The following is a 26,247-nucleotide window of genomic DNA, read 5'->3' as shown; positions in this document are numbered from 1 at the left end:
TATAAATGTACTTGGAAGAGGGGATCAGTGCCCAAGATTCTGCTTTTGCTCTCCCCCAAACAATAAAGAACACAACAGCTTTGCAATGTTTTTTGTGTCTTTCTTCGACATCCCGAGACTCCCAAACATGGTTTTGTTTTTTACCATACGTTATCACGGCTAGAGTCCCTATCAGCAAGTGGGCTTTAATCCACAAAAATTTACACCAGAATATATAGTCAGGATTTGAAACTGATAGCACTACTGCCAGAACATACTATATTTTCTCAAAATGAATATAACACAACCTCTTACAAAATGTTCCACACACACACAATCCCAAAATGTTTTATTGGACATATTTGTAACTTGTATGTGAATGTAAGAGTCCCCCACCCCCTTTTGTGGCATACCTGCAGGGGGGGGGGGGGGGGGGAGGGGGGGGGCTAGTTTTGCAGTGCTGCAAATACTGTATAAACTCAGAACAAGCTCTCAGGTGCTTAATTAAAACATGTAAAGGAAATCCAGCTGTCCCTTCTTTCATTGCAGTGGATTTGGTAACAGCCCTGGAAGATGGTAATTTAAGAGAAACATCCAAAATGTTCAAACACAAGATTTTTAGAATGCAGAAACCTAGAAACAAAAACATTTTAAAATGTAAGGGTAGACTATAAGTTTAGATTGTGTCTCAAATTTTCTTGAAGACAATAAAACCCAAGCTGGATTTAAAACTAATTACTTCTCCCTTATGGTGGTTTCCTGAACAATAGGCACATTTATGTTGCTGAACACCACACTATCCAAGAACTGTAGCTGTAACACTCCATGCTCTTAGAAACTTATGAAATTCCCTTATATAGGCTTTTCTGTAAGATATTCAATATCCTGAATCACTCACCAGAACTTTTTTTCACTCCACACTTGAGTGAATGACAAATATCCATATCCCAATTGCAATGGCAAAATAAATCTAATCACATTAAGTGTAAAGCTCATTCGCCTGTACAAGAGCAATAAAAAATTAAATATTTATTCAAATAATAAGCTTAAGTTCAGGCTGCAATGTTGGCAATGTAGATTTTTAAACACATCACAAAAGCGTGCACAAAAATTAATTTGAGCAAAAAACAAAAATACTAAGAATCATACTAGACAGTTGTTGATTTTAAGAAAATAATACAAAATATAAAATGTATTAAACACTACCATCCACAGAACAGTTTTTTTTAATTGGTTATATTTAAAAATTACTTGTGTAGTTAATTATATAGTGAATTGCAAATGATTATACAAGAACCTCCTTTTGGTCAGCAATACTGTGTTGCTCTACAGCATACCCAATCACGTTGCAAAACTGAGCATCATTATTTATACCATCAATAAAGAAAACAATTATTGATAATACAAGTAAATATCTCATCTACAAAGAACAAAATTGTTTTTCCTTCAATTCGGAAGTGCTTTCCATGCAAAGTCAGCACTTGCTTGTTTTAAACAGAATGTACTATCGCGCAATGTCCAGGGTTGTCGATGCTCATAAAACTAAATTTTACACATCAAATATTGAATGTTAATCATGCAACCCTCTTTGCTACCGAATAGAACCACTGTGCAGCACTTATCAGATTTATTGCCTTTCTGGAATTTCATTCAAGGCATCCAAAATCAGGCCTAATGATAAATATACATATCATGGAAAAAGACACAAACTATTTGATACCACTACTGGTAATGTCTGTGCTACGTGAAAGCACCCTTTAAAAAAGAGCCTATGCGGCAAGAGATAAGTGTGTAAAGATTCAAAATGAATCAACAGTATTGGATAACAATATAATTCTCAACTCAGAAGCTGCCTCAAGATTAGATGCATCTTCAGTTAATGTAACAAGAAAAAAAGGCAATGGGTTTTATTTTGACGCATCCACTCAAACTGACCTAAGGCCACCGGATTTGCAGACACAATGTGTTTCTTCTTCTCTTTTTACAGTTCTTTAGACTGCAAGATGATAAAGGAGATCTATTAAAAAACACAAAAAAACAAAAATAGCTAATTTGTCTAGACTAAGAAGTTGCGCCAGGCGTCGGGTTCACATTCTGTGTGGCAACTTGCGGTGCAACTTCAATTATTCGTGGTTTGTCTATAATTCTGGCAGTACGATTGCCCTTTTCTACAATCCCAATGATCCATGCTTGGTGTCCTTCGCCATATTTTGGAGACTTTATTTCAGCACAGAAGCGTGCTGCTTGTTCACGCGGTAAACAGATAAGGAGACCCCCTGAAAAGAAGAACAACTGATAAATTAGCTCTGGTTACATTTCATGGGATAAACATGGCTTGTTCAATAGCATGCCCAGGTAATAGAAGAGTGGAGGTGGAGGAGTTTGCGTGCACAATGACAATAAAATGCTTATGCTTAAAGTGGCTTACATACTCCTCCACTTCCCCTCCCCACAACAGACACGTTGTGAGGTAGGTGGGACTGAGAGAGTTCTGAGAGAACTGTGACTAGCCTAAGGTCACCCAACAGGCTACATGTGGGAGAGTGGAGAAACAAATCTAAGTCACCAAATTAGTGTCTGCTGCTCATGTAGAGAAGCGGGGAATGAAACCCGGTTTTCCAGATTAGAATCCAGCAATCTTAACCACTGTACCAAGCTGGCTTTCTTCTTGTGGACTACAGTGACTCCACTTCCCCTATGCTAACACTATATGGGCATTAAACGTGGTCTGGAACAACTGAGTCAAATGTTGCCTTGTGGCACGTTTCAGTGATAAACTGCCAGGTCAAGTATTGCTGTTCTGTTAGCAATTTGTCTGATATTATAAAATCAGATGATGAAAGAGAGGTTAACTGACTAAGCATTGAAAACCATCCAGGGCTGGAGGAGCGATGCGGGTTTTTGGGAAGACCAGAAATTAAATTATTTGATGCCCTACAAAATATGATAGCGTATTCACTTTTACTTATATTTAGTCAACAAGATTTTTAAAATACTTGATGCTAATTTTGTGTTCCAACAGCAACCAATATTTGAACTAATATTTGATTGTGTGTTGTCTGCATATTAAATGCCATCAAGTCGATTCTCACTTAGGCCACTCTGAATCAGTTCCTCCAAAATTCCTTCTATCATTAACAGCCTTGTTCAGGTTAGGGGAAGAAAACAACAAATCAAGTATGGCTTAAATGTTATATCCAAACAAATTCAATGTTTCATGTGGATATTTTTATTGTAATAATAGCTTTAAAAATTGGAAAACTACTCTTCTTACATTAAGGGGAAAGCATTAGAAGGCAGTGAACACTGTGCTTGCTCATTTTAAAAGATGAAGGTAATCCCTCTATGCAAACGACAGATCATTACTGACCACAGGGGGATGTCACATCGTGACGTCTATTACAGAGACTGTTTATGGGGTGGTTGGCCACTGTCTTCCCGTCGCCTACACTTCACCCCCAGCAATCTGGGTACTCATTTCACCAGCCTCAGAAGGATGGAACGCTGAGTCCACCTTGAGCCGGCTACCTGAAACCAACTTCCGTCGGGATTGAGCTCAGGTCGTGAGCAGAACTTTGACTGCAGTACTGCAGCTTACACTTCTGTGTCACAGGGCTCCTTATGCTAATTTTATTATGCCCAAATAAATGGCATGATACGCCATAGATGTGGTTGTCCACTCATTTCAACAAAATTTGCAGAGGTCACTGGAGCACCTCATAGCTTACATTACTTGTTTGTTTCCTATGTTACTGATGATTTACATTATTCCTTCCATCATGTGGAGACTTGCTTTTTAAAATTTATTTCATTACATGTATTTGTTGTTTTTGGTTTGGTTCCCCGTCCCTGGGTTACAAATCAGTAAAAAATAAATGTGAAATACAAAGTCAAACTTTGAATGTGTGCTCAGACACATCCACAGATGCCCTAACTGCTTTTACAAAGGTACATCTAATGTATGGCCACACAGGGTACTGTATTAGAATCTATGCCAGATTGCAGCATCTACTACTTAATCAGCAGATTGGGTGCCATCTAGTGACCCACTATTAAACATTCTTGCAGCACCTATGCCAAAGGGAGAAACAGAAAAAATTTCTAATGAGTTTACCCAAGTGTTAGGCATTCTGTCTGCTCCCAGAGTTCAATGTTTAAGTTGGATTAAATATCAGAGAACTACGTTATTTTCTTTTACAAAATTTATATCCTGCCTTTGCTGTCTCATAATGCAACAGTCCTATTTTTCCAATATAAAAAGTAGTAAATGGAATGTATTGTTTGAGGGGGGATATGATTGAAGTCTATAAAATTATGCATGGGGTAGAAAATGTTGACAGAGAGAAATTTTTTTCTCTTTCTCACAATACTAGAACCAGGGGGCATACATTGAAAATGCTGGGGGGAAGAATTAGGACTAATAAAAGGAAACACTTCTTCACGCAACGTGTGATTGGTGTTTGGAATATGCTGCCACAGGAGATGGTTATGGCCACTAACCTGGATAGCTTTAAAAGGGGCTTGGACAGATTTATGGAGAAGTCGATTTATGACTACCAATCTTGATCCTCTTTGATCTGAGATTGCAAATGCCTTAACAGTCCAGGTGCTCGGTAGCAACAGCCGCAGAAGGCCATTGCTTTCACATCCTGCATGTGAGCTCCCAAAGGCTCCTGGTGGGCCACTGCGAGTAGCAGAGTGCTGGACTAGATGGACTCTGGTCCGATCCAGCTGGCTTGTTCTTATGACACAGGTCTTAATGTTGATTTATTTCACATGTGTAGCTACAATAATTCTGGAGCAGAAAAAGCACAATAAAAGGATTTACCTGAAGTCTCAGGACACGTCCCATGCATAAGACCAAACATATTGCCACATGCTTTGCTAACTGCAGCCATTTTGGCGAGAACAGGAAGGTTATGTATAACAAAGGACACTTCATTGCGCTGCTGTTTGGCTAGATTTTGTGCATGTCCCAGGATTCCAAAACCTGTAATGTCTGTGGCTGCATGTGCATTGAACGTGTGCATGAGCCCTGCAGCTAGAAACAAAAACAGAAGAAAACATTATGCAATCCAAATTACCACTTTTGAGCTAATCATTCAGAGTTCTACCCACTATATAATTTCAATGCAATGTGAAGCATTTAATGAACTGCCTAAATGCTAACCTTTCCTACCTGCCTAATTACAAAGCAGTCATTTAAGCCCCCTTTCCAGTATTGTGCTCTATGGGTCAATGGACTTCAGGAACGTCACAATGATCAAAGTACGGGGGCTGAAGTATGTGGGGAGAAATCCTTTCCTACTATAAGCAGAAGTATTTGGCACAAGCAGAAAGGAAGCTAAAGATCCAATCCATATTGTTCAAAGGAAGAGTGTTGATTTTATTCCAGCTATGTGAATTTAGATTGAAGCTATTACTTTACTGATGATGGGATAACATTTTATAGTTTTATTGCTTTTTAGTAGTGGAAACTTTATTTCCCAATTCACGTGTCCTGCAAGATAAGTTTGCGTCATACATCATTTTCTTAACTATCAAAAGCACTATTCTAAATTGCTCTTTATATGTCATATTGATAACAGTCACCACTAGAGCAAACATAGCTTCATATTTATTAGAAAGCAATGAAACAGGAACCCCCCCCCCCCCCCGAAACAACATCCAGAGGTTTCAGGATACTTTGACTTCCCAGGATTATAGGAGAATGTTAATTAGAAGACTCCCCGCCCCCTGAACAGTGCAGTAATGGCCAACCACATATTGCCCTCAAGGAGGCCATCCATGTGTTTTAAGGTGCACATTGTGAAGTACACATGTGATCATAAACTTCCACCACAACCATCTTTCAAGCCTCTGATACTTTTGAAGTTAAAAACATGACTGATCTGGTACTGAAAGATGTTTTCCCTCAACTGCTTTGCAGTTCCTGGATTAAAGTATACATTCCCCAACGTCTCACAAATAGTGTGAACAAGGGAAGGTAGCAACACTCCTTTCCCACACTGAGCAGTTCAAGTTTTTTGCTTTTACCCAACTACGAAACAATGAGCTATTGTTCGTTAATTGAGGACTGACACTTATGTTGTCAGAACTATAAAGTTTACATGTTGTCGCCATGCAGGAATTTCTAGTTCCTGAGCCTGGTGCCCAAATTGCTGCAAATTTAGATACACTAGAAAGAAATCAGTTCTATAGGAATTGATATAAAAAGATAATCAGACAATAGTTAACACAGAATACAATGTATCAGTATTAAATCACATTCTCTACAATTTCATTGACGCACAATGTCTGCATGATGTGGGTCATAAGTCCCAACAGTCTGACTATTTATGCTTCCATTTAAAAACCTGCTTCTAGGTCATGTACTTATATCTTAAGAAATTATGTTAAGCCTAGGGATGTTAAATATCTTAATATTACGGGAAGAAAGTTTAGCTATTACTGGAAGAAAGTTTAGCATACCATGTCTCCATTGATACAATGACAGGTGAATTCCTAACTGTTGTTGTTGGAGGCTAAAACAGAACCTGGAGGGGATGGTCCCTTTCCTATCCTTAGACACAAAGTGGTCAGCAGCACAGGGAAGAAGCCTCTTCCTTGAAGCTTTCCAAAAGGTTCCAACTCAACTGGTGTGCTGAAGGTTTATCACCCATCTTTGGGAATGTATGTGACTGCTACAGTTGGACCCCTGCTACCATAGCTTCCAGTATAATGGATAATACAGGAAAGAGTGAGAAGAAAGTGGAAAACCAATAGATTCAGCCACTAACCTTTATATTGTTGACAGGGAAGAAAGCCACTGTCAGAGAAAGTGCTGAGAGCAGGCATCAAAAGGCTATTAGCCCTACTCCCAAACCTAATTCTCAGCATTTTCTTTGATATAACTACAACAAATTACAGTGTATTTATGGCATATCAGCTCAGCTAAGAGTGTCCAAACATTTGTATTGAAAAATGAAAATAAGTGGAAGAAAGTCACATTTACAACAAAAAGGTTCTGTTCCAAAGAATGGAAACTATCCAAAAGGAAGCCAAGCACCCACAAGCAAGTACCAGAAAATGGATGACGTCACAAAATATCTATAGCTAGATTGGCTACAAGAGACTAGTTCTTAAAAACTTGATGGCGTCTAGGAATTCAAGAATTTGGTTACTTCTTTGGAAGTGTGCATTTTATAGGAAGCAAGCCCTGAAGGTAAAGGCACAAAAAACAGAGGCATGTGGAGCTGAGGAAGGCGGAGACCAGATACAGGGCTATTTCATTTTCGGCACTCATTGGTGGAATGTTGTTCTGACAACCAGCTAACACACACCCTACTGTCTTTTATGTCCCAATACAAACCACTCCTTTTTACTCTGGCTTTTAATAAAGGAGTTTTTAGAGCCTGCTTCTAGTCTATGGTGCTTAATGACATTTTAAAAAGGATTAAATATTCTATGTTGTTTTTATGCTGTGGATGGGTTTTTAATAGAAGAGGGAGAAATCTTGTTCCTAGGTTCTCTAAATCCTACTTCCAACAAACAATAAGTTTTGGTTATCAAAATCTTACCTTTATAAAGGTAAATGTAATGCAACAACAGTTTTTTTCTAGGTTCTAATATGTTAAATACACACTTTATAAGGCTAGATTCTAATTGATAAATAGACCATGTGGTATTTTTACAAAATTATTTACTCCAGAGTGATTTATCTTATTTTATTTCCCTGAGTTCAAGACATTCTCATACCTGTTCTGTTGAGCCGTGCCATATTCATCATTGCTTCTTGATATGCTAGTTCCACATCTTCTTGTGTGACAACCAATTTGATTTTATTCCATTTTTCTGGCTATTGTGAAGAAGAAACAAGATCCATTTGTCTATACTACTGGCAGTAAGAATATAGTTACACATACTAATTTTCCATGTGGCAATTATTTGGGATTATTCCAGCACTGAGTTATCAAATGAATGCATGACGTTGCTTTGATATTTTATTGTTTGGATATCTTATTCAGCTGGCATCTGTATAGCCATGGAAATACTCTACATATTTCAGTAGACAAATGCTACATGCCTGAAACTGGGAGTAAGTAAAGAACTGACACATACTCCGAGGATACAGTCATCTATGGACACAAGAGACAGAATCATCAATGTCAAGATGTCGAGTGTCACATCCACCCTGATCACAGGCTTTCAAATGATTCAGGTTCAACCGAGCATTTAATCATGAACACACAATAAGCAGCTGCTGTGCATGGTCTAAATGATTTATAGCACCATCATAAGTCCTGGAGACTTGTACATCTCCAACATAGGTAGCCTGCTCTCTCAGTGGAGGAGGTATTTTCTGAAAGATACTGATCCAAGAATCTGAAGCACAAAACTGCAGTGAAATCCAGTGACACCATTTTTATAGGAGTTTGTTCCCTCAATGCTCCCCGAAATTTCCCATTTTATCACCAGAACTGAAAAAGTCCTGTTTCTGAATTTTCCATCCCTCCTTCCTCCAGAACTTTACTATCATTGCTTGCTTTCAACACCCATGCCTGCAGAACTGTAACTGCATTACGTTTACATAGACACATCATTGTGTTCCATGGGTTTTGAATGTTATAAGCCTTCTTAGGACTGCACTGTTACTCTCTCATTGTATGAGAGATACCCCATTCTAATAGCCAAATCTTCATTCATGTCATCTTGCAGCAAGAGTGGAACAGCATGTAAGCCACAACATTTCTCCACTACCTTCCCAAGGAAAATTTCAGGGGACAAAATAGTAACCAAACACACAGGCTTACAATTGTTAGCCTATGATTCAGTGACTGTATTAAAAAAAGATTTATATAGGAGTACAAAATTAGTCTTTTTAAAGAAGCTTTGGATATGATATAAACATTGGTCAATTATAGCTTTATCTCTGCTTCTCTTTCCTTTAATAAAAATGAAGGAAAGGAACCCCAACAAGGTCACATACACAAAGAGCTTCTTTCCAGAACCATGAAATATATTGTTGACATGCAATATTAGAACCTCTTGAACAAGTTTTCATTAACACAAACACGCTGCTTGACAACCAGGGAAAATTAGGAATATTTGAAATATATACAAATTCAGTGTATCCTTAATTTGCAAGTCTATGTGTCAAGAGAACAATAAATACACAAAATGAACTGCAGTCAGAAAATATTTTTTAAATTATTTTACAATTTTTCCACTTCAATTAATTTTCACCAAGGGCAGTAAACACACACAAATACATAAACTCTTCTGAAGTATATACTAAACCATAACTCTATACATCCGTTATGTCAAGAGAGAACCAGAAATGTACTTTCAAAGTACTATAATGAACTTTTTTTGACAGAAGGCTTGCAAAAGTGACCGCAACTTCTTCTCTTAGGACATGGTTTCCTGCATATCAGTCAACAATGCCACTTATACTTTTATTTCAGTACACAAAATAGTATCTGGGGTATTAAACTAACCCAGAAATATACTAATTTTGCCATTAGGTATGCATTGGGGCATAGAACTAACCTATGAGGTTTTCTTAGAAAGCATCAATCCAGACAAGGATTTATTCCTTCTAATAATCTGGAACCCATTCTCCTCACCACACAGATGCATGTTCTTTGGTGCAAAAATACACCAGATATGAACATTAGCAATTATTAAGGAAAGAAGAGTTATTTTCCTGTAAGGAGATTCAAGGCAAATATGAACTCCTTTCCCTTCCTCTTTCCACATCTGGTTGTGACCTACACACCCACCCTGGGGAGAACGGAAGAGAAGGGGGAGGGGAAGCAAAGAGGCCCCATCATCTATGGTGAAGGGGAGGAAGAAAGGGACTCACCCTGGGGGAAGGGAGGAGGATAGGGGAAGGGGGGCTGTCATCTGGCCATGCCCTGCCCACCTACCTACCCTGTGGGGAAGGGGAGAGGGCCTGTCTTCTGGTCTTGGCCCACCCTCCCTGGGGGGAAATGTAGGGAGGAGCAGGAGCTTGTCATCTAGTCATGGTCCTGGGGAAGTGGAGGGAGGGGGAGAGGTTCCATCATCTGGCTGTGGCCTGCCCATCCTGGGGGGGAAAGGGAGAGGGGATTGGAAGGGAACCTGTCATCATGTCATGGCCCACCCACCTGCGGGGTGGGAGGAGAGGAAAAGGGGCCCCAGCATCTGGTTGCAGGCCACCCAACTTAGGGGGAAAGGTAGGGAGGAGGAAGGGGGTCTGCTGTCTGGCCCACCCAGAAGGTAAGGCGAGTTTTCTATATGCATTGGTGAAACTCTAGGGGAGAGGGAGGAGCCCCAGGAGAGTAGAGGGGGCACCCTACCTTTTCTCCTTGGGTGGGTGGGCCACAACCAGATGTTGGGTAACTGAGTAAATGTTTAAAAATGGCTGCCAAGCTGAAGTAATAATGTCACTTCTGAGAAAAAAAAACAACCAGAAGTTACATGCCTTTCTAGGAACTGCCAGAAACAGAATGATATAACTACAGAGTTTCACCAATGCATACAGAAAACTCACCTTACCTTCTGCGTGGGCCAAGACCAGATGCTGGGCCCACTCCCCCCAGGGTGGGTGGACCTAAATCAGATGCTAGGTCCCCTCCCCACCTTGTGAAGTAAGTGGGGATGAGAGAGTTCTGAACAAACTGTGACTAGCCCAAGGTCACCTGGCAGGAATGTAGGAGTAGAGAAACAATTCTGGTTTACCAGATTAGAGTTCACCTGCTCTTAACCACTACACTATGCTGACTCTCCTTTAAAATGGGAGAAGTCTGTTAATAGTCTAATATTATATGTTCACACAGTTTTTTTCATTTCAAACTGAAGATAAAAATTATAGCCTTAAAAAAGAACACAACAGATGTAAATTATTCAGTTTGCTGAAGGTGATGGATGAATCTATTTTAGAGATATTTTGCCTCTAAAAGTGTGTTCACAGAATCTTGGTGTTTGGATACTGTGAAACATAATGAATTGTCACCATAAAAAAGATTTTGGGGAACATTTTTTGCTCCACAATACAATTTGACTTGGGGTAGAAATATATCCAGAATATGATTTGTATAATTTTTGTTTTCCAGAATATAGCTTCAGTGATATATTAGTTTAATTTATTGAGCAGGGTCATGGCTCAGTAATAGAGAGGATGTGCTTTTCATGCAGAAGCTCCCAGCTTCAAGCCATAGTATCGCAAGTTAAAGGATCTTGGGTAAGTAATGTTGGAAAGAATCCTCTACCAGTCAGTATACATCATGTGGAGACAGAAACACCAATGGACATATATATGTATTTATATCAAGCCAATCCAGTTAAATGTATATTCTAACAAAATCATTGCAGTTCCATCTCTGAAACACTACCATCTACCAGTTGCATCATTTTTCACCTGAGTGTAATTCAGAATAATTTACTTACAATATCTAGCCACTGGTGAACAGCTACAGCCACTTGCGTTCCCAAAGGTTTAGTTAACACAAGCACATCTCCCGGTACAGCATTATCTGGCCTGCAAACAAATGCATATACATGTGCAGTGATTATTCCCCAATCAGAAATCTGTAACAGAACAAATTCAATAGTTCTCAAAGTCAGCACTTTTTAAAAACTAGCCTATGAAATTCACTCATTTAGGAAGCAGATTAAACACCTACCACTCGGCAAAAGCTTCATCAACAGGACCTCCATAAAAATATCTTCAAACATCAACACCACCCAGTGCTCGTTACTGAACCCAATTCACTGTAACAGTCAGTTGGGGAAAAAAAGGCAACTGCTGGGTTGTTCAATCATATGACTTCCCGGGTATTCTCAAAATTTAGTATTTAATGGCCTTTTTGTACAAATTCAGGAAATCCTCAAGTAATTTAGTATTCACAGGAAAAATGTATAGCCACACTTCCTACTGTGAAGTTGTATGCATAAAAAAGGTAAACTTCTATTTTGAAAGTTAAAAGTCATTGGCACTCAAGTCCTTATACATAATTCGCTAAGGGTTTGGAATGTCTGATGACAAACCCCCAGCCAATGGGTGTGAAGTGCATCCCTTACATTTTAACCACCACCCATATCCCTTCCCAAGACCTGGGGGCCTCAGGAAGCGAGGTGGCGGGAAAAGCAGGCCCGATTCTCTGTGTTGGACTCAGCACACGGAGTCCAGCATGGAGGACAGGGGCCCCCACCCCCCAACCATTTCAGTAGGACTTGGGAAACAAGGAGGGGGAAAACAGTCTGATCCTCCATGCAGGCCTGAGCTACAGTCCCGCATGGAGAATAAAGCGCCCTCCCTGTTTCCAAAGTTGTGCAGGGTTAGAAGAAGAGTTGGATTTATATCCCCCCTTTCTCTCCTTCAAGGAGACTCAAAGGAGCTTACAAACTCCTTTCCCTTCCCACCACTCAGGATTTAAAATGTAAATACTCTAGACAGCTGCTTACTAAAAACCAAAAACAGATTTATAGTTCCTGTAAAATTTTCAGCCCTAATCTGGATGGCCAGATTAGCCTGATCTTGGCAGACTTTGGAAGTTAACCAGGGTTGGCTCTGGTCTGTACATTCATGGGACACCTCTGCCTGCCAAAGAAATCCAGGGTTGTTATGGCAAACCACTTCTAAACATCTCTTGCCTTGAAAACTCTAGAGTTGCCATCAGTCGGCTGTGATGACTTGATGGCACTTTTCACCACCACAAGATTTAGAAATAGTGTTTATAATCACTGAGATGTTCAAGAGAAATGTCCAAGAGATAGATGGGCACATAAAAACTTAAATGTTTTTTAAAGATGTACAAAATATAAAAGACTTATTTTAATTGGTTATATTTAATAACTGTGTAACAGAATGTTAATATTGATAATTTCAGAAGAAACTTCGCCTTTTAGCGTAATACCTTTCACACAGGATTAATATCTCAACTCACATTATGAATTCATTAGGCTGACAGACTGTTGTAGCTACTCCTCCTAAAACGATCCAAGGGTTTAACACCGTTTGACCACCAGTCACTGATGTTCCTGCCTCTTCTGCTGCATCTTTGAAACCCTGTATAACGAGAGGCATCACTTTGTCCCTTTCCTACAGATCAAAAGACAAGTAAGAAAAAACTGAATCTTTCAATCCTTCAAAGAAAAGAAGTCTATACTAGAATATTACAGCAATTAATGAGTATCTACCAATTTAATAAATTTATAGCTTATTAATAATAGGTACTGCAGTTCTATGTGAAATCAGAGTAGAATCAGGCTTTCATTTTTCTTGCAAGAGCCATTTTCCAAGAACACAAGTAAACAAAACAGAATATATGTCAGTTACAAGAACAGAACAGTTCTTAATATGCAACACTCTTACAAGGTGAAGATGACTTCTGTAGAAGATAAAACAATATACTGACTTATATTTAAATGTAAAGAATGATCCTGTGTGATACAAATTATCACATGCGACCACACGCAACTACTCCCCTTTGCTTTGTTCTACTTTCACCATTATAAACTCCAGATTAAACAAAAAAATATAAAGCTGGCTTCATGTGCCAAGGTAACATGCAGAGTCACATATCTGCATGTCAAAATAGAGTGTGAAGAGATATCTTAGCCAGGAACAAGATCAACTGAGATGAGGACTAAAGTGAACTTTCTACCCCCACTCCCCAGCCCAACCTCTGTGGTCTGTATAATCCCTCAGTCGTTTTTTTCTTTACTGTTAGTAAAGTTAATTGTGAATCACTTTGACTCTCCATTCATCCAGCATGCATTATGATGTATACTAAAGGGAGAAGACAACTACATAATAAAGTTTCTGTAATGGGATTACCACTAGCTTAGCCCAAAGTGCTAAGGAGGGAGAGTGCACACAGACACAGAAAAGTGCATGGTGTGACTTTCCTACACATTTCTCCTCCCCAGAATGCAGAAGCTATTAATCATTCAGGAACTTATTGCAATTAGAAGACATAGAATTATCAAATAAAATTTATTGATCATTTATGTGATGTTAATTTCACGTAGCTAGTTTTGTTCACATAGTTATAGTAAGACACAGCCTGCAGTATGGATATGGTAATGAAGAGATCAATCATCAATATATCAAAATATCAACATTGTCCCATCCTTGAATACTTATTTGGAAATTGGAGCCATGAACAGACAAGACAGATCTTTCACCAAACCTGAGTAAAGCTCCAGGATTGCATAAAAATCTGAAATTTTAACAAACACACACACACTGGGGGTTTAATTCTCCCAAATAGAAGCAGCCCCTTTATCTTTAAGAAATGAATACCCTCTCTTGTGGCAACAGTGGTTGCTTTGAAACCCTACAATAATGCCAGCCTTTAAACTCTAGTTCATGCCAGTAAAAGGCAGGGGGAAGGGGCAGTAGTTTTGGTATCCCAAGCCACCACCAGGGCCAGGCCTAGCAGCAACCATGATGTAACTCACTATCACACAATTCACATGACTCATGAAACACTAACACCTGGGTCTTCACTACTAGTTGACAGCACTACTGCACAAACACCAATGTGGTGGCAAGAGTGTCAGAATAGGATTTGAGAGATCCACTATGCCATAAATGAGTGACTTTGAGCCAGACATTCACTCTCAACCTAAACTACATCACTTGGTTGTTGTGAGGTTAAATGGAGGAAAGGAGAACAATACAGGTTACTTTGGAGTCCCCAAATGGCGAAAAGGATGGCATAAATGAATTTTTTTTAAATAATGACATGGGGCTCAAAGAAGGTTAGTAGCTGAGTAAGGAGAAAAGGAAGCAGTGAAAGGGGAGAGGACACAGGGGCTGCCAGGAAGGAAACAGAGTGGGGAGGGTAGGAGGTGCTCTCCAACAAGTATGTTGCAGGTTTCCCACTTGTTTCATGATAAAGTTCAACTTAATTTCTAGATTTATTGAGAGTCCTTGATACTCTTTTCCTTACCAAAGAGTTGGAAAATTCTTGCTTGTGTATCTCATTGTCACTTCTGCTAAATAGGAACTGCATAATTTTGCAGTGTTTTGAGGTAATACTTACTTAATGAAGCTTGTTTCTAAATCCAAAGTAAATCCACTTGTTTACTATAATAAGAACCCTGCTGGATCAGACCAGCAGTCCATCTCATCCAGCATCCATTCTTACTCAGTGCACAGTCAGTCACTCCCGAGGGCCAAAAACAGAGCACAGAGGCAGAGGCCTTCCTCTGTGGCCTCCTGTCACTGTAATTGAGAGGTTTACTGCCCCCTGAGTGTGTAGGTTGACAGCTTCTATTTTAAACTCTGAATTAAATAAATTTGTACATTTTCCCCTAAATTTCCCCTACATACAACAAGATACATTTGGGCACAACAGCTTTCTGCTCTCTTTCTAACAGTGGGTATATTTGTAATTATTGTTTGAATAAGGCTAGGACATTAACACTATAAATTTTATAAGTACGTAAAAAAACAGTTCCATATTATACATGTGTGTGCATGTTCTGCTGTCACTGGAACACATATTCCCCAAACTGCATATGCGCATCCCATTGAAAGCAGTCCGTTACACACAGACAGACAGCATCCTCACACTGATACCCATTTTGATTCAAAACCAATGGGCAAACTTGTCTCCTGAAAAAAATACCTGGGGTGGTGGTGGTTACAAGTCTTCCATTTTAGCTCTGTTCTACTCTTTTATCACTACAATTATTTTTTGAACAGTTAGCACCATTCAGAAGTAATTCCCATTATTTACTTGATCACCAATTCCAGGATGAAATAAACCTGAACAAGCCTTTCATCTTGCCACAGCTTGTTTACATACTTTCAGTTAATTTCAGCTCTTGATGTATTGGCAAGACTTCCATGGCTGTTAGCCCAAGATAGTGGTCTGAATCACTAGACTGAGGGTGGAACTAGAAACCTGGTGATAAAGGAACTAGGAACCTGATGATAAAGGCAAAACAGAAGTGTTCAGGAAGATTTTCTTGTAATTGAATTGATATGTAGTGGAACAAAATGGTCCAGAAGGGTGTCTTTGTATGGGAGTGGATACTGCACTGCCTTGCTTCTTTGCAATCCCATACTCTGTGTTACTTGAAAAATGTCTACCTGGGAATTTTGTTGTTCACACTGTCATTTAATTTTGTATTCCTAGTGCACTGCTATTGAATTGTGTATCCCTTGATTCACTGCACTGTACATTGTTAATCTTATACTGAATTTTCACATTGTAGCTCTCATTATCAATTATGTACTCCTAGTCCTACTGCATTGTTCATTCAACATCTTATACTGCATTTTTTCTTTTTCTGTACCCTACAAATGAGCTTTGAGACTCAGTGACAAATAAGCTACATTAAAAAAATTACCTGCTTCATTCTGAAATATAAAGTGAAGAAACATTCAAAGGTGAGAAGCAGTATTTCTGAAACATTATGAAACTATGACCTTTTAACCCCTTCTAAGCATAACACCCATCCTGGAACTCAGACTTAGTTCCCTGGATTCTAAACCCCCTTATGGATGCTTCTTTTGTTATCTGCTAATGTCCTATATAATACCATTCCTCTTTGCCTGTATCTTTCATACAGTCACACTCCTTATAACATTCCTTTTACACCTGACATGAGCCTAGGGATTTCACTGTTCTTTATCAGTTATCTGAATGTTTATGATGACCTCCATATTTTGAAAATTCTACCATCTTCACTGGTATAAACTCATAATCAATACAACATGCACAATTGTTTCTATCCCTTCTGCCACTATCTTACACACTCTAGTGAGAGAAACACCATTCAACAGCAAGTCAAAACAGTGGCCAGGGAGGACTAGAGATGAACTAGTCACAGAAGTTGCTGCTCTTTGTCTGCAGCACTGCAAAAGATCACTTATGTTGCCTACTCCCTTAAAAATGTCTAAAATACAGTTTGCATCATTCACTATAGAGGAACATATTTGCACCATACATCTCAACATCATTTACAAAACTCACCCTGTCTGTCATTTTATTACTGATCCCAAGAAGCATCAACATGTTATCACACTCTGTGACTCCCATAGCATAAAGATCACTTAGAACATTGGCACAGGCTATGCGTCCCTGAAAAGAAGCAGAGTCCATCAGCACACAACACAGCTTAAGCAACAACAAAATGCACCCCAGGATCCTATTTGAGGAGCATACCCATTTAACACACAGGAAAGGAATGGGAGAGAACATAAATTAAAGCAATTCTTGGAGGAGGCTATATGGTGCCACCTTGTACCATAGGCTCAACAGCCAACTTTATTTGGAAACAGATACATAAACTTGTTGGCTTCTAATTAAGGCAACAATCTTGATTTCATTTATCCAAGTGGAGGATATAAACCAGAATTAAAATCCTGTTAGCTACTTGCACTGGATTCTGTCCCCTACTCAGATGGTTATGTACGTTTGGAAACAAATGAACTGCCTAGTTCTGAGCAAATCTGCAGCCAACTGGTACCAAATGTCTCACTCCACAATCTACTCATGCCATCATGAAAGCAGTTTAATAGCAGAGGTCCCCAACCGCAATGATACTTTTTTTATCTTTTAAAAAATATTCTACACTAAAAACTCATATTACCAATGTTTAAAATGCGAGTCATCTTCATGAACACTAATCAAATTATTCTAGCAAGATTCTACTCCACTGTGTTTTTTAGGAATTTCTTTCCTACTCTGTAGAAAAAACAGTCTTAATGGAATAACGCAAAACTTAGAGATTTAAAATAAAGGTAATCTAGAAAACAGATCAGAATATAAGATTAATACTATGCTTAAGCATTACTACAGTATACATCGTTCAGTATTGCATCAGAAACAGACTGATGCATTCCAGCTGGCAATGGCTGTCCAGTGTCCATGGTTAATTTGCAGCACAACCATAGAACATTCTATTAAAACTGCAGATACTGAATCCGGGACATTATATAAACTAAGTGTGCCAGGACTGTATGGATGTTGATGCTACAGTGTGTCCAATCCACTGCAATGTAAATATATTGAGGATTGGCCTCAGTTTGCCAACAACTGATAGTATAGCAAACAAAGTACAGTTGCTGAAAATGGATTCAAATTCCTTTATAAGGCCTAGGCTCTGATATAAACACATAACAGGGAAAAGCAGTCATATTCTTTCCATATTCTAGAATTATCAAAGCCTAATCATCATCTTCAATGTTTGTCGGGTATGCTGCTGGCTTATGTTCTCTTGAGGCCAGCAGACATTTCAAAACTGCCAAAAAAAAAACCCCTCTCAGGTTTAACAGCAGATCAACTAAAGAGAATTAAATCCATAATTTGTTTTGGCTCAGTAACACTTTAGGATACTATCCACCAAACTATCAGTTTCTAATAGAATAGTTTTAATGCAGTATTCTGGTGTTCAAAATTCTATGACGAATATGGCAAATGTTTAAGGCACAACTGAAAACAGCTCCTGATTTATCTGTCTTTGACATTGGTTGGTTGAATGGTTTGCCTAAAATTTCACAATCTATATTTATTTCCCCATTTAAAATTTGAAATACAGAAGACGCTTATGAAATCCCCCGCAACCATTTTAGAATTAAGTGTCAATGGCTAATAACTTTTTTTTTAATGTAGAGCTATTTGTAACGAAGTCCACCCCTCGCAAACCAGGACTTAAAAGCTATTCCTATACACAGTTTAATGAATCACTGGTCATTTCAAAACTGGAAAGGTGAATGCAAGAATCCAGCCCTTACACAGAAAGCAGAACATAAGAAACCCTGGGTGCAGTTTAAAGATAGAAGGGGGGTAGCATGTGTCACCAACATTTTGTTTGATAGTGAGAACTGCAGGCTGCTAACAATATGGTCAGACGTTGCTTTACCATTTTTAAAAAGTAGTGTTTCATTTTTGAAAAGGGAATAACTGTATCATAAACATCGTAACAACTGCTGCAGATGCCATTATGTTTCACATGCACACACTGCTTTAAATTGTGACATTTGATTGCAGGCTTTACTTGTTCTTAATGTGTAGCTCTGTCATGAAATTTCTTGACTAAGAGAACACATATTTTGTTAAAATGCAAAGAGTTAACTGGATGCAGCACAATGCATGGAAACTACAAGAGCACACAGTATAAATCGATCTGACAAATGATTGGATTTCTGGAGTAGCAAAATTTTGACAAAACTGTGATGACCTTAAAACTCTTGGACTATACATCAAGATAAGCTATTAATAAATTATGGAGTAGAATAAGATAAACGTTTAGGCAACTTACCATCATATAAGGATCATCCACAATAGGATAAATGTAATCAGTTGTCTGCACCAAAGATAGGCCTCCATGTCTTAAGGGAATAACACAAGTATCCATTCCAATTCCTAAAGAGACATCATTAACCAGTGATTATAAGCAATCTATCACCACCAGAGGAGCACTCTCTCACAATACTCTATATCTCTCAGTACACCCAAAAGGTGCTGAGGGAATAGAAGCTTGGTGAGATCATATAAAGCTTACAAATGATGCATCAGTTTTGCCTGTCTTCAGTCCTCCTACATGCAAGTCCAAACACTGGACAGCCATTTAAGTTCATCATCTACATCAGGGGTCCCCAAACTACGGCCCGGGGGCCAAATGTGGCCCCCTGAAGGCATTTATCCGGCCCGCCAGGCATGGCAGCGATGGCTCCATTCATGTGCAGTGGGGGCTCGAGGGAGAGGAGGAACCGGCCCCAACAGCTGTTGATTGCAATTACATGATGGCACCCCCAAATCTCCATGAATTTTCTGACCCAGAGTTGGAAACCTTACATGTGGCAACGCCTGCTCCGCCCTTCCCTCTCAGCTACTCCATGTGTTGCTCTCAGGCTTTCTGTTCCGCCTCAATCCCATTGGCATCAGCCAGGCTGGCGAATCGCTCGCTGGCTGCTAGGGAGGAAAGAACCCAGGAAGATACCTGATCCTGGGTTAGATGGAATGTTTCATTGGGAAAGTTCTGCTTTTTTTTTTTTTACGGGGGAAGGTATTCCACAGCCTCCCCAACAATATTTGGAGCCCACTCTGTACTTGACATACTTTGGTCACTGTTCTAAAAATAGATCATGACAGAAAGGCTGAAAAGTGAAATCAAACATTTTACAATCATTTGTGCATAGGAATTTGTTCATAGTTTTTTTTAGTCCGGCCCTCCAACAGTCTGAGAGACAGTGAACTGGCCCCCTGTTTAAAAAGTTTGGGGACCCCTGATCTACATTTACAGCACAATCCAGATGTCCTGTGACAGCAGGAGGCAGTGTGGCAAAGGCTGTGCCAACAGGCTTTCTGGAGGTGTGGGGAGGAGGAAAAAGAAAAAACCCTCTCCGCCGCTGGAAAATCCTTCATGGGGCTCAATAGATTTACACCACTTCCAGAGTCGGGGCCATGGTGAAACAAGCCACAAACCCAGGGTGGAAGCCCACCTCCGAGAATGCCACAGCCCAAATCCACAGTGGCCCAGACTTCTGAGTCAGCCCGCAACGGAACAAAGGGCTGCCCAGTTGCCGGTGCATTTGTTCTGTGCCAACAGGGATGTCCCTTGTGCCCTTCACTCTTACTCCCCATGCGGACTGGGCTGTCCATGTCAACCTGCTTCCACACTTTGCAAACAGGGAACCCTCATCCACACCTTTTCTCTTCCTAGGCAACATATTCTAGAATGGGCTGCTGCCTTGAATACTGTCAATATTATTGACAGTGAACAATCAATCATACAGTTTTAGTATCTATACAAAAATAAATACCATTTTGTCCTGTTCATTTAAATGTTAGCAGAGTAGTTTGCCTCAGATTTTATGACCAAGTTAAACACACATTAAAATATAACAGCTGCTAGTTAGATTGTAAGTTAGACTATTTCTCCCTGCTTAGACAAATCCTCCTGTCCAACCCACAAGAGCAGTGCAATGGTGGGCTCACTGTACTCAACTGACATGACTTACATGACCCCAAGGTAGACCTGGGATGTTGGTTCAGCTGAGCAGTCTAATACTGTTGACTATTCCACCAGGTGAAAAACACCCTTAGATACTTTTTAAGTTGTCTCATGACGCCACCCAATAGGAATGACTGGTGTTAGAACCCTGAGGATATCTGGGATACACTTAAGAATCCTTCATTCAGGCCTCACTACTCTGGATTATGATCTGGAATTTGATTTTTATAGTTGCTAGGCACGTTGTAACTTTATCTGAAATACTCCTTGGGAATAATCCTAAAAAGATGTACTCAGAATTGTCCCGTGTCCTTAGGATAGTCTTTATTGCTCTTTGGAATATACCTTAAATTCCAGGATTAGATCAAATAATAGTTGTTTTTTAATGTTAAAAGCTTTTATATTTACAGGCCTTTAAAGCAGCGTACATATGGAAATTAAATTAGAATAGACAAACAGCAAGCATAACTGAAATAAAAATCAAATGCATCCATCTCCATTATAAACAGCATATAATACAACTAGCTGAAAACTCCCTACACAAGTCCACAGCTATATTTTGCTAAAAGCTTGCTCACTGAAATATATACTTACACAAAACTTCAACTTTTTAACATTATGTGGAGTCTAACATATCTTACAATTAAACCAAACTGTATTTTTATTATTAATGTAGACTCTCCTATAATTCTAATAAATGAATACTTTAAATACTGGACAAATGTTTGGCTGACCAGATCTCAAACACTTTTTGGCCAAATAATCAACCTTATTTCATACAGGTAAAATGTAGCATGTGAAACAACTGTTAATAGTTACCTGTTCATAAGTACATTCTAAAACTCATTTCCATGAACTTAAATCTGTAGATCTAAATTGGATTAGGACCCCAGCCTCCAACAAGTGGCATTACTATTGAAGAATTGTCACTTACCCAATCTTGGCATAACTGCTCCCAAAAACTGTTCATCTTCTTGGAAGTGATTTTCTTGTAGAGACTCCAACAATTTCTGTAAGACATCCTGAGGCACTTTACAGCCAGTGCCTTTCAGTTCAGTAAATCGGGTTAACCGAAAACTCTTGTCAAGTTCATAACTTTCTGGATTAAAGGACTCCCGAACAGACATGATTTGGATGCAAGAAGTCCCACACGCTTTCCTTCTTCTTTAGGAAACAAGCCTATTTTTAAAAAATAAGTAGTTTTAAGATAACTTTGAATTAACTTGTAAACAGGTTTCCACGCACAAAGTACACAAAATTACTATATGATGTAGAATAGATACTCCCGTACAGCATGCAAGAATTGGAAAAAAACAACCCTGAAATGTGAGCTACATTCTTATACTGAAAGGGATGAAGAGAACATGGCAGCCAGTTTCACTGATTGTCCAACTCTGCTGACATTTACAAGAATAGAACAAAACAAGAGTATTTTCTATTAACAACAATAAAAGTCTCCCACAGAAGATTTGATTCTCAATTATTTTTTAATTTTTAGGAAAGGGGGACATTGTAAGAGATTGTAAGGTTTTTACTGCTCTACCAACCACATATCAGCACCAACATTTGTAACCTAGCTAAAGAATCTTGGCCACAATCTAGAAGAGTCCCACTAATTTCTGTGGGAGTTAGCAGAAGCAACACTACATTGGGCCATAATATTTCAAGCAATGTGCTAAAATTAAGCAACTGTGAAATAAGTCAAGTCAGCCCTTTGGAACCAAATGAAGAACATCTGATAATATCAGGACTCAGAGTCTATTCACACAATCAGCTTAACTGACAGCACGTCCTTTCAAAGTCAGTCTGTATTGACTTCTGGCCACATGAGCTGGAGCAAGTTTTATATATGCGTGTGCTGCAATGCTACTCTCCTTTTGGCATGCCACTGAAGGTCCACATTAATTCTGAGTGGCATGCTTAAAAGTAGCTGGGTTGATTTCAGTACACAGTTGGGGTAATCTTGTCAAAGGCTTATCAAAAACCAAATATATAGTTCATTTAGATCATATTCTTTACAGCTCACATGAGATATTCATTTGTCCCCTTCTATCACTGCCTGTTAGTGAAGACTTTTTTGTTTTGTCTGGTGTCCCTTCAATGATCTCTCCCTTTCTGCCTTGTGTTTCAATCTGCTGCCCTGTTTTATATGTATTTTAGCTCTAATTTAACTGGTTTTATAATAAATTTCATTGAGCTGTTTTCACTGTTTGTTACTTTGGCAGGATATAAACACTGTAATAACTCTGTGTCTTGTATTTGAAACCACAAGCTATGAAAAGGTTCTGATCAACGACAGCTACTCACTTTTGCCAGGGAACATTCACATAAGCAGAGTGCCACCCTTACCAAGGCTGTGGGCTGTCTTCCATGAAACAGAAAAATCAGTTCTCCAGTTTGTAGGAGAGACTATTCCCACATAGCACTGTTCATAGGATATTTACAAACAACAGAGTGACTCATTGATCAGTGGAACTAATATGTTACCTTCTATGAAACACAGTGCAAATAACTTCTAAGAACACACCCCCAGGACATGGTCCGGTACACACACTGCCAGCAGATTTTAGGTTGTACATTTCAACTGTGTATGGATAAAATTATTCTCATTTAAAGTGGTCTATATATTACAGTTTCTTCAAAAAGAAAAAACCCTACCCTAACAATTATTCAGCTGAAGACACTTACTAGAATGTTACTGTTTGTTGGTACGTTGCTCGACTGTTCAGGAAAGTTAATAATACTGATGTATATTTGACATGCTCCAGTGATGGGGTGAGGAAGGGTCTGAAACCTTACACAATTGAAACTAATACAGCAGGTAAAAACCAAGGTCAAGGCTGGGGTGGATTTAATAGCAGTGATCTAGCCAGTAAAACAATTCTAAACTGACACTGGTATCAACTAAGAGCATGTCACCCATGTTGAAAATCAGCCAATGTTAGATGGAACTGTTAGCATAATTTTGTTGGGAGCTGAACTTTTAATAATTCCTATTGCCTGATACTTAGGAATATCTTTTAGAAAAATGTAACTTTTCCTTCTCCTTTCCTGTCCCAAAGAGGTGTGCTACTTATTAACAAGTCTTCTAAAGCCAACATATCTGCAGCAATGCAAACTATTCTCCCCATAGAGAACATTTTGCCTTATTGCCATACTAGTAGTGACTTCTCAAGGCACTATTTTAGTCCAGTAGTCAAAGTTAGGGATTAATTATGATGTATCCAAACATGTTGAATTTACTCAATTTAAAATCACTATAATGTGACAGAAAACAGGACTCCCAGTGCAAGGATTACAGAGCTACTTCTGCAGAGAATTACAGGATTACACTGAACTTCATATACTACCATGAAAAGTTTTGTGCGTTCAATTACACGAACTTGGACAAAACTGGGCTAGAACCACAGCACATGAATTGCAATAATTTTGCAAGATTCAATTCCTCCCATTGAACTCCCTTATTTCAGAAACCAATATTAAAGTAACAGAACTGGGCATGAATAAGACTGGCCGAAGAACAAACGTACTTTGGGAAAGTCAGCATGCCGATCCCAACAGGCTCAACCACGTGGAAAGGATCAAAAACACGGCCAAAGCGAAAAAGATGAGGGACACTCCTCTTTCCGGGGAAGGGTGATGGGACCTGTAAAGAACCATAAAAATGGGACACCTGAAATGGGTCACACTGCTCACTTGGAAAGGCCAGCCAGGGCCTTGCAAGCTACTGCTGCTTTCTGACCAAGCACTGCAAGCTTCGCGGCTTACACCCAGTGGGAACACCTATTTTGCAAGCATCCAAATGCAAATGATCTCACGGGTCACATACACTACAGCGAAGAAAAAGAAGGCCGGCCAGGTGAAGATGCATGCATAAAACGTGTAAGCTTTTAAAACATGCATCGAGGAAGACAAGCCTTAACCCTTTGTGGAGCATTAAAAAGGGTTAAAAATTTTAAAGGCTAAGACAACGGAGAAGAAGCAAAAGGACTGGAACGCTTCGCTCAGGGACTGGGGGGTGGGAGGGGAAGCGGCGCGAGCCTGGAGGGGGGGCGGCTCGCGCTGAGGATTCCACGCGTTGCGCGCGCGCTCATTCCCCCTCCCTTCCCTCTTAACAACAGCCAGAAAAAAATGTCGGCGGGCGAAAAAATTAACCCCTTCCCAGCTGTAAGCAGGCAGTTCCCTCTCTTTTAAATGCATCTTTCGGGGCCCCGCGGCCTGCCCGCGGCCATCCATCTTTCCCCCCCGCCACTAACCCCAGCGCTTCACAGGCGAGCAAAGCTGCTTCTCCTTCCTCACGGCACAAGGCTGCTTGCTCGTTCCCCTTTAAGCCTCCCGTCCCCTCCCCCCTCGCTCTGGGCTCCCTCTTACCGTGCCCCTAGCGCCTCGCCTGCCCGCGAACGGGACTCCCTCCCCGCCTCCGCCTGCTTTCCCCCTCAAGTCAGCCAGCCAGCCAAACCCACAATGCACCGGGCGTCTGGCCGGCCCGGTTCGCGCGCGCTCTCTCCTACTCCCCCCTTTCAGCGTCGCCTCATCGGAGGGGTAAAGAAAAAAAAATCCCCTCGAGTTGTCCTCGGCCAGGAAAGAGTTAATCTGCCCCCCCTCCAGTTGCAGGCCGGTTCGTTTTTCAGCCTTCCCGCCCCGCCCGCTGAGGGGCCTGCTGTGGGGGAGGGGCGCCTTTAACGGCCGCCGCCACTCCCTGCCTTTAAGGGGCGGGCACTCGGCCTCCCTCCCGCCTTCCGTCAGCCCCTCCCTCCAGCGCGCGCTTTCTAGGGCGCTTCAGTGGCCCCTCCGGAAGGGAAGTGGAGAACCGGCTGAGTGGGCGGGAACGTGCCAATCACCGGCGTGTGCGCTCCGTGGCGGATTTCCCGCGAGTAGAGCCGGTGACGAGGCAGGATCTGAGCAGAAGCTGGTTGAGATTTTTCCTCGGAGATGTGTCAAGTCCAGATATGCTCTGGGGGTTCCGTGTTCGCAGATGCCAGGGATTTTTGTGAAACACCCACACACAATAAGATGGAGCTGATAGTTCTGATATTGTTTGAATTTGGTACTCTCTGAGCGACCTTGGTCCGGTCTCTCTTTCTAACGCACCTCTCAGAGTTGTTGTGGGGAAATATGTAACATCCTAAGGTCCTCTGTGAAAGAAAAGGCTAATGATAAAGAGAAGGGGGGATGAACATCCTGTAATATGATTCTTGCCTATCAAGCAGACGAAGCTTTAACATATATGAAGGGCATTTGTCTTTTTCTTTTGGCAAAGGGTGTTTATTTTTTAAATGATGCAGTGCCTCTGTGTGTGCATGGAGCACATTTAGAGTTTAATAG

The 26,247-nt window shown here is 40.1% G+C and overlaps 1 protein-coding gene across 4 annotated transcripts; it reads right to left on the bottom strand.

The window, feature by feature from the left end:
* Window positions 1–982: 982 nt before the first annotated feature.
* Window positions 983–25,657, bottom strand: SEPHS1 (selenophosphate synthetase 1). 4 transcript variants are annotated; one of them, XM_048501213.1, is made up of 10 exons: window positions 25,294–25,657; window positions 24,453–24,568; window positions 21,857–22,101; window positions 19,228–19,331; window positions 16,938–17,045; window positions 12,891–13,045; window positions 11,392–11,482; window positions 7,717–7,816; window positions 4,808–5,020; window positions 983–2,255 (listed from the first exon to the last, which is right to left on the bottom strand). In XM_048501213.1, exons 3-10 carry the CDS (start codon window positions 22,047–22,049, stop codon window positions 2,041–2,043), a joined length of 1,179 nt encoding a protein of 392 aa, XP_048357170.1. In that variant the 5' UTR covers window positions 22,050–22,101; window positions 24,453–24,568; window positions 25,294–25,657; the 3' UTR covers window positions 983–2,040. The 4 variants fall into 4 exon arrangements, with proteins under 4 accessions (XP_048357170.1, XP_048357171.1, XP_048357172.1 ...); XM_048501214.1 differs by having other exon boundaries at window positions 25,386–25,657; XM_048501215.1 differs by lacking the exon at window positions 25,294–25,657 and adding an exon at window positions 25,179–25,258.
* Between the last annotated feature and the right edge of the window lie 590 nt (window positions 25,658–26,247).

Source organism: Sphaerodactylus townsendi, linkage group LG06 (assembly GCF_021028975.2).
Source record: "Sphaerodactylus townsendi isolate TG3544 linkage group LG06, MPM_Stown_v2.3, whole genome shotgun sequence".
NCBI classification, from domain to species: Eukaryota; Metazoa; Chordata; class Lepidosauria; order Squamata; family Sphaerodactylidae; genus Sphaerodactylus; species Sphaerodactylus townsendi.
Note: the sequence above shows the minus strand (reverse complement) of the source record. Positions and strands in the feature narration are given on the sequence as shown.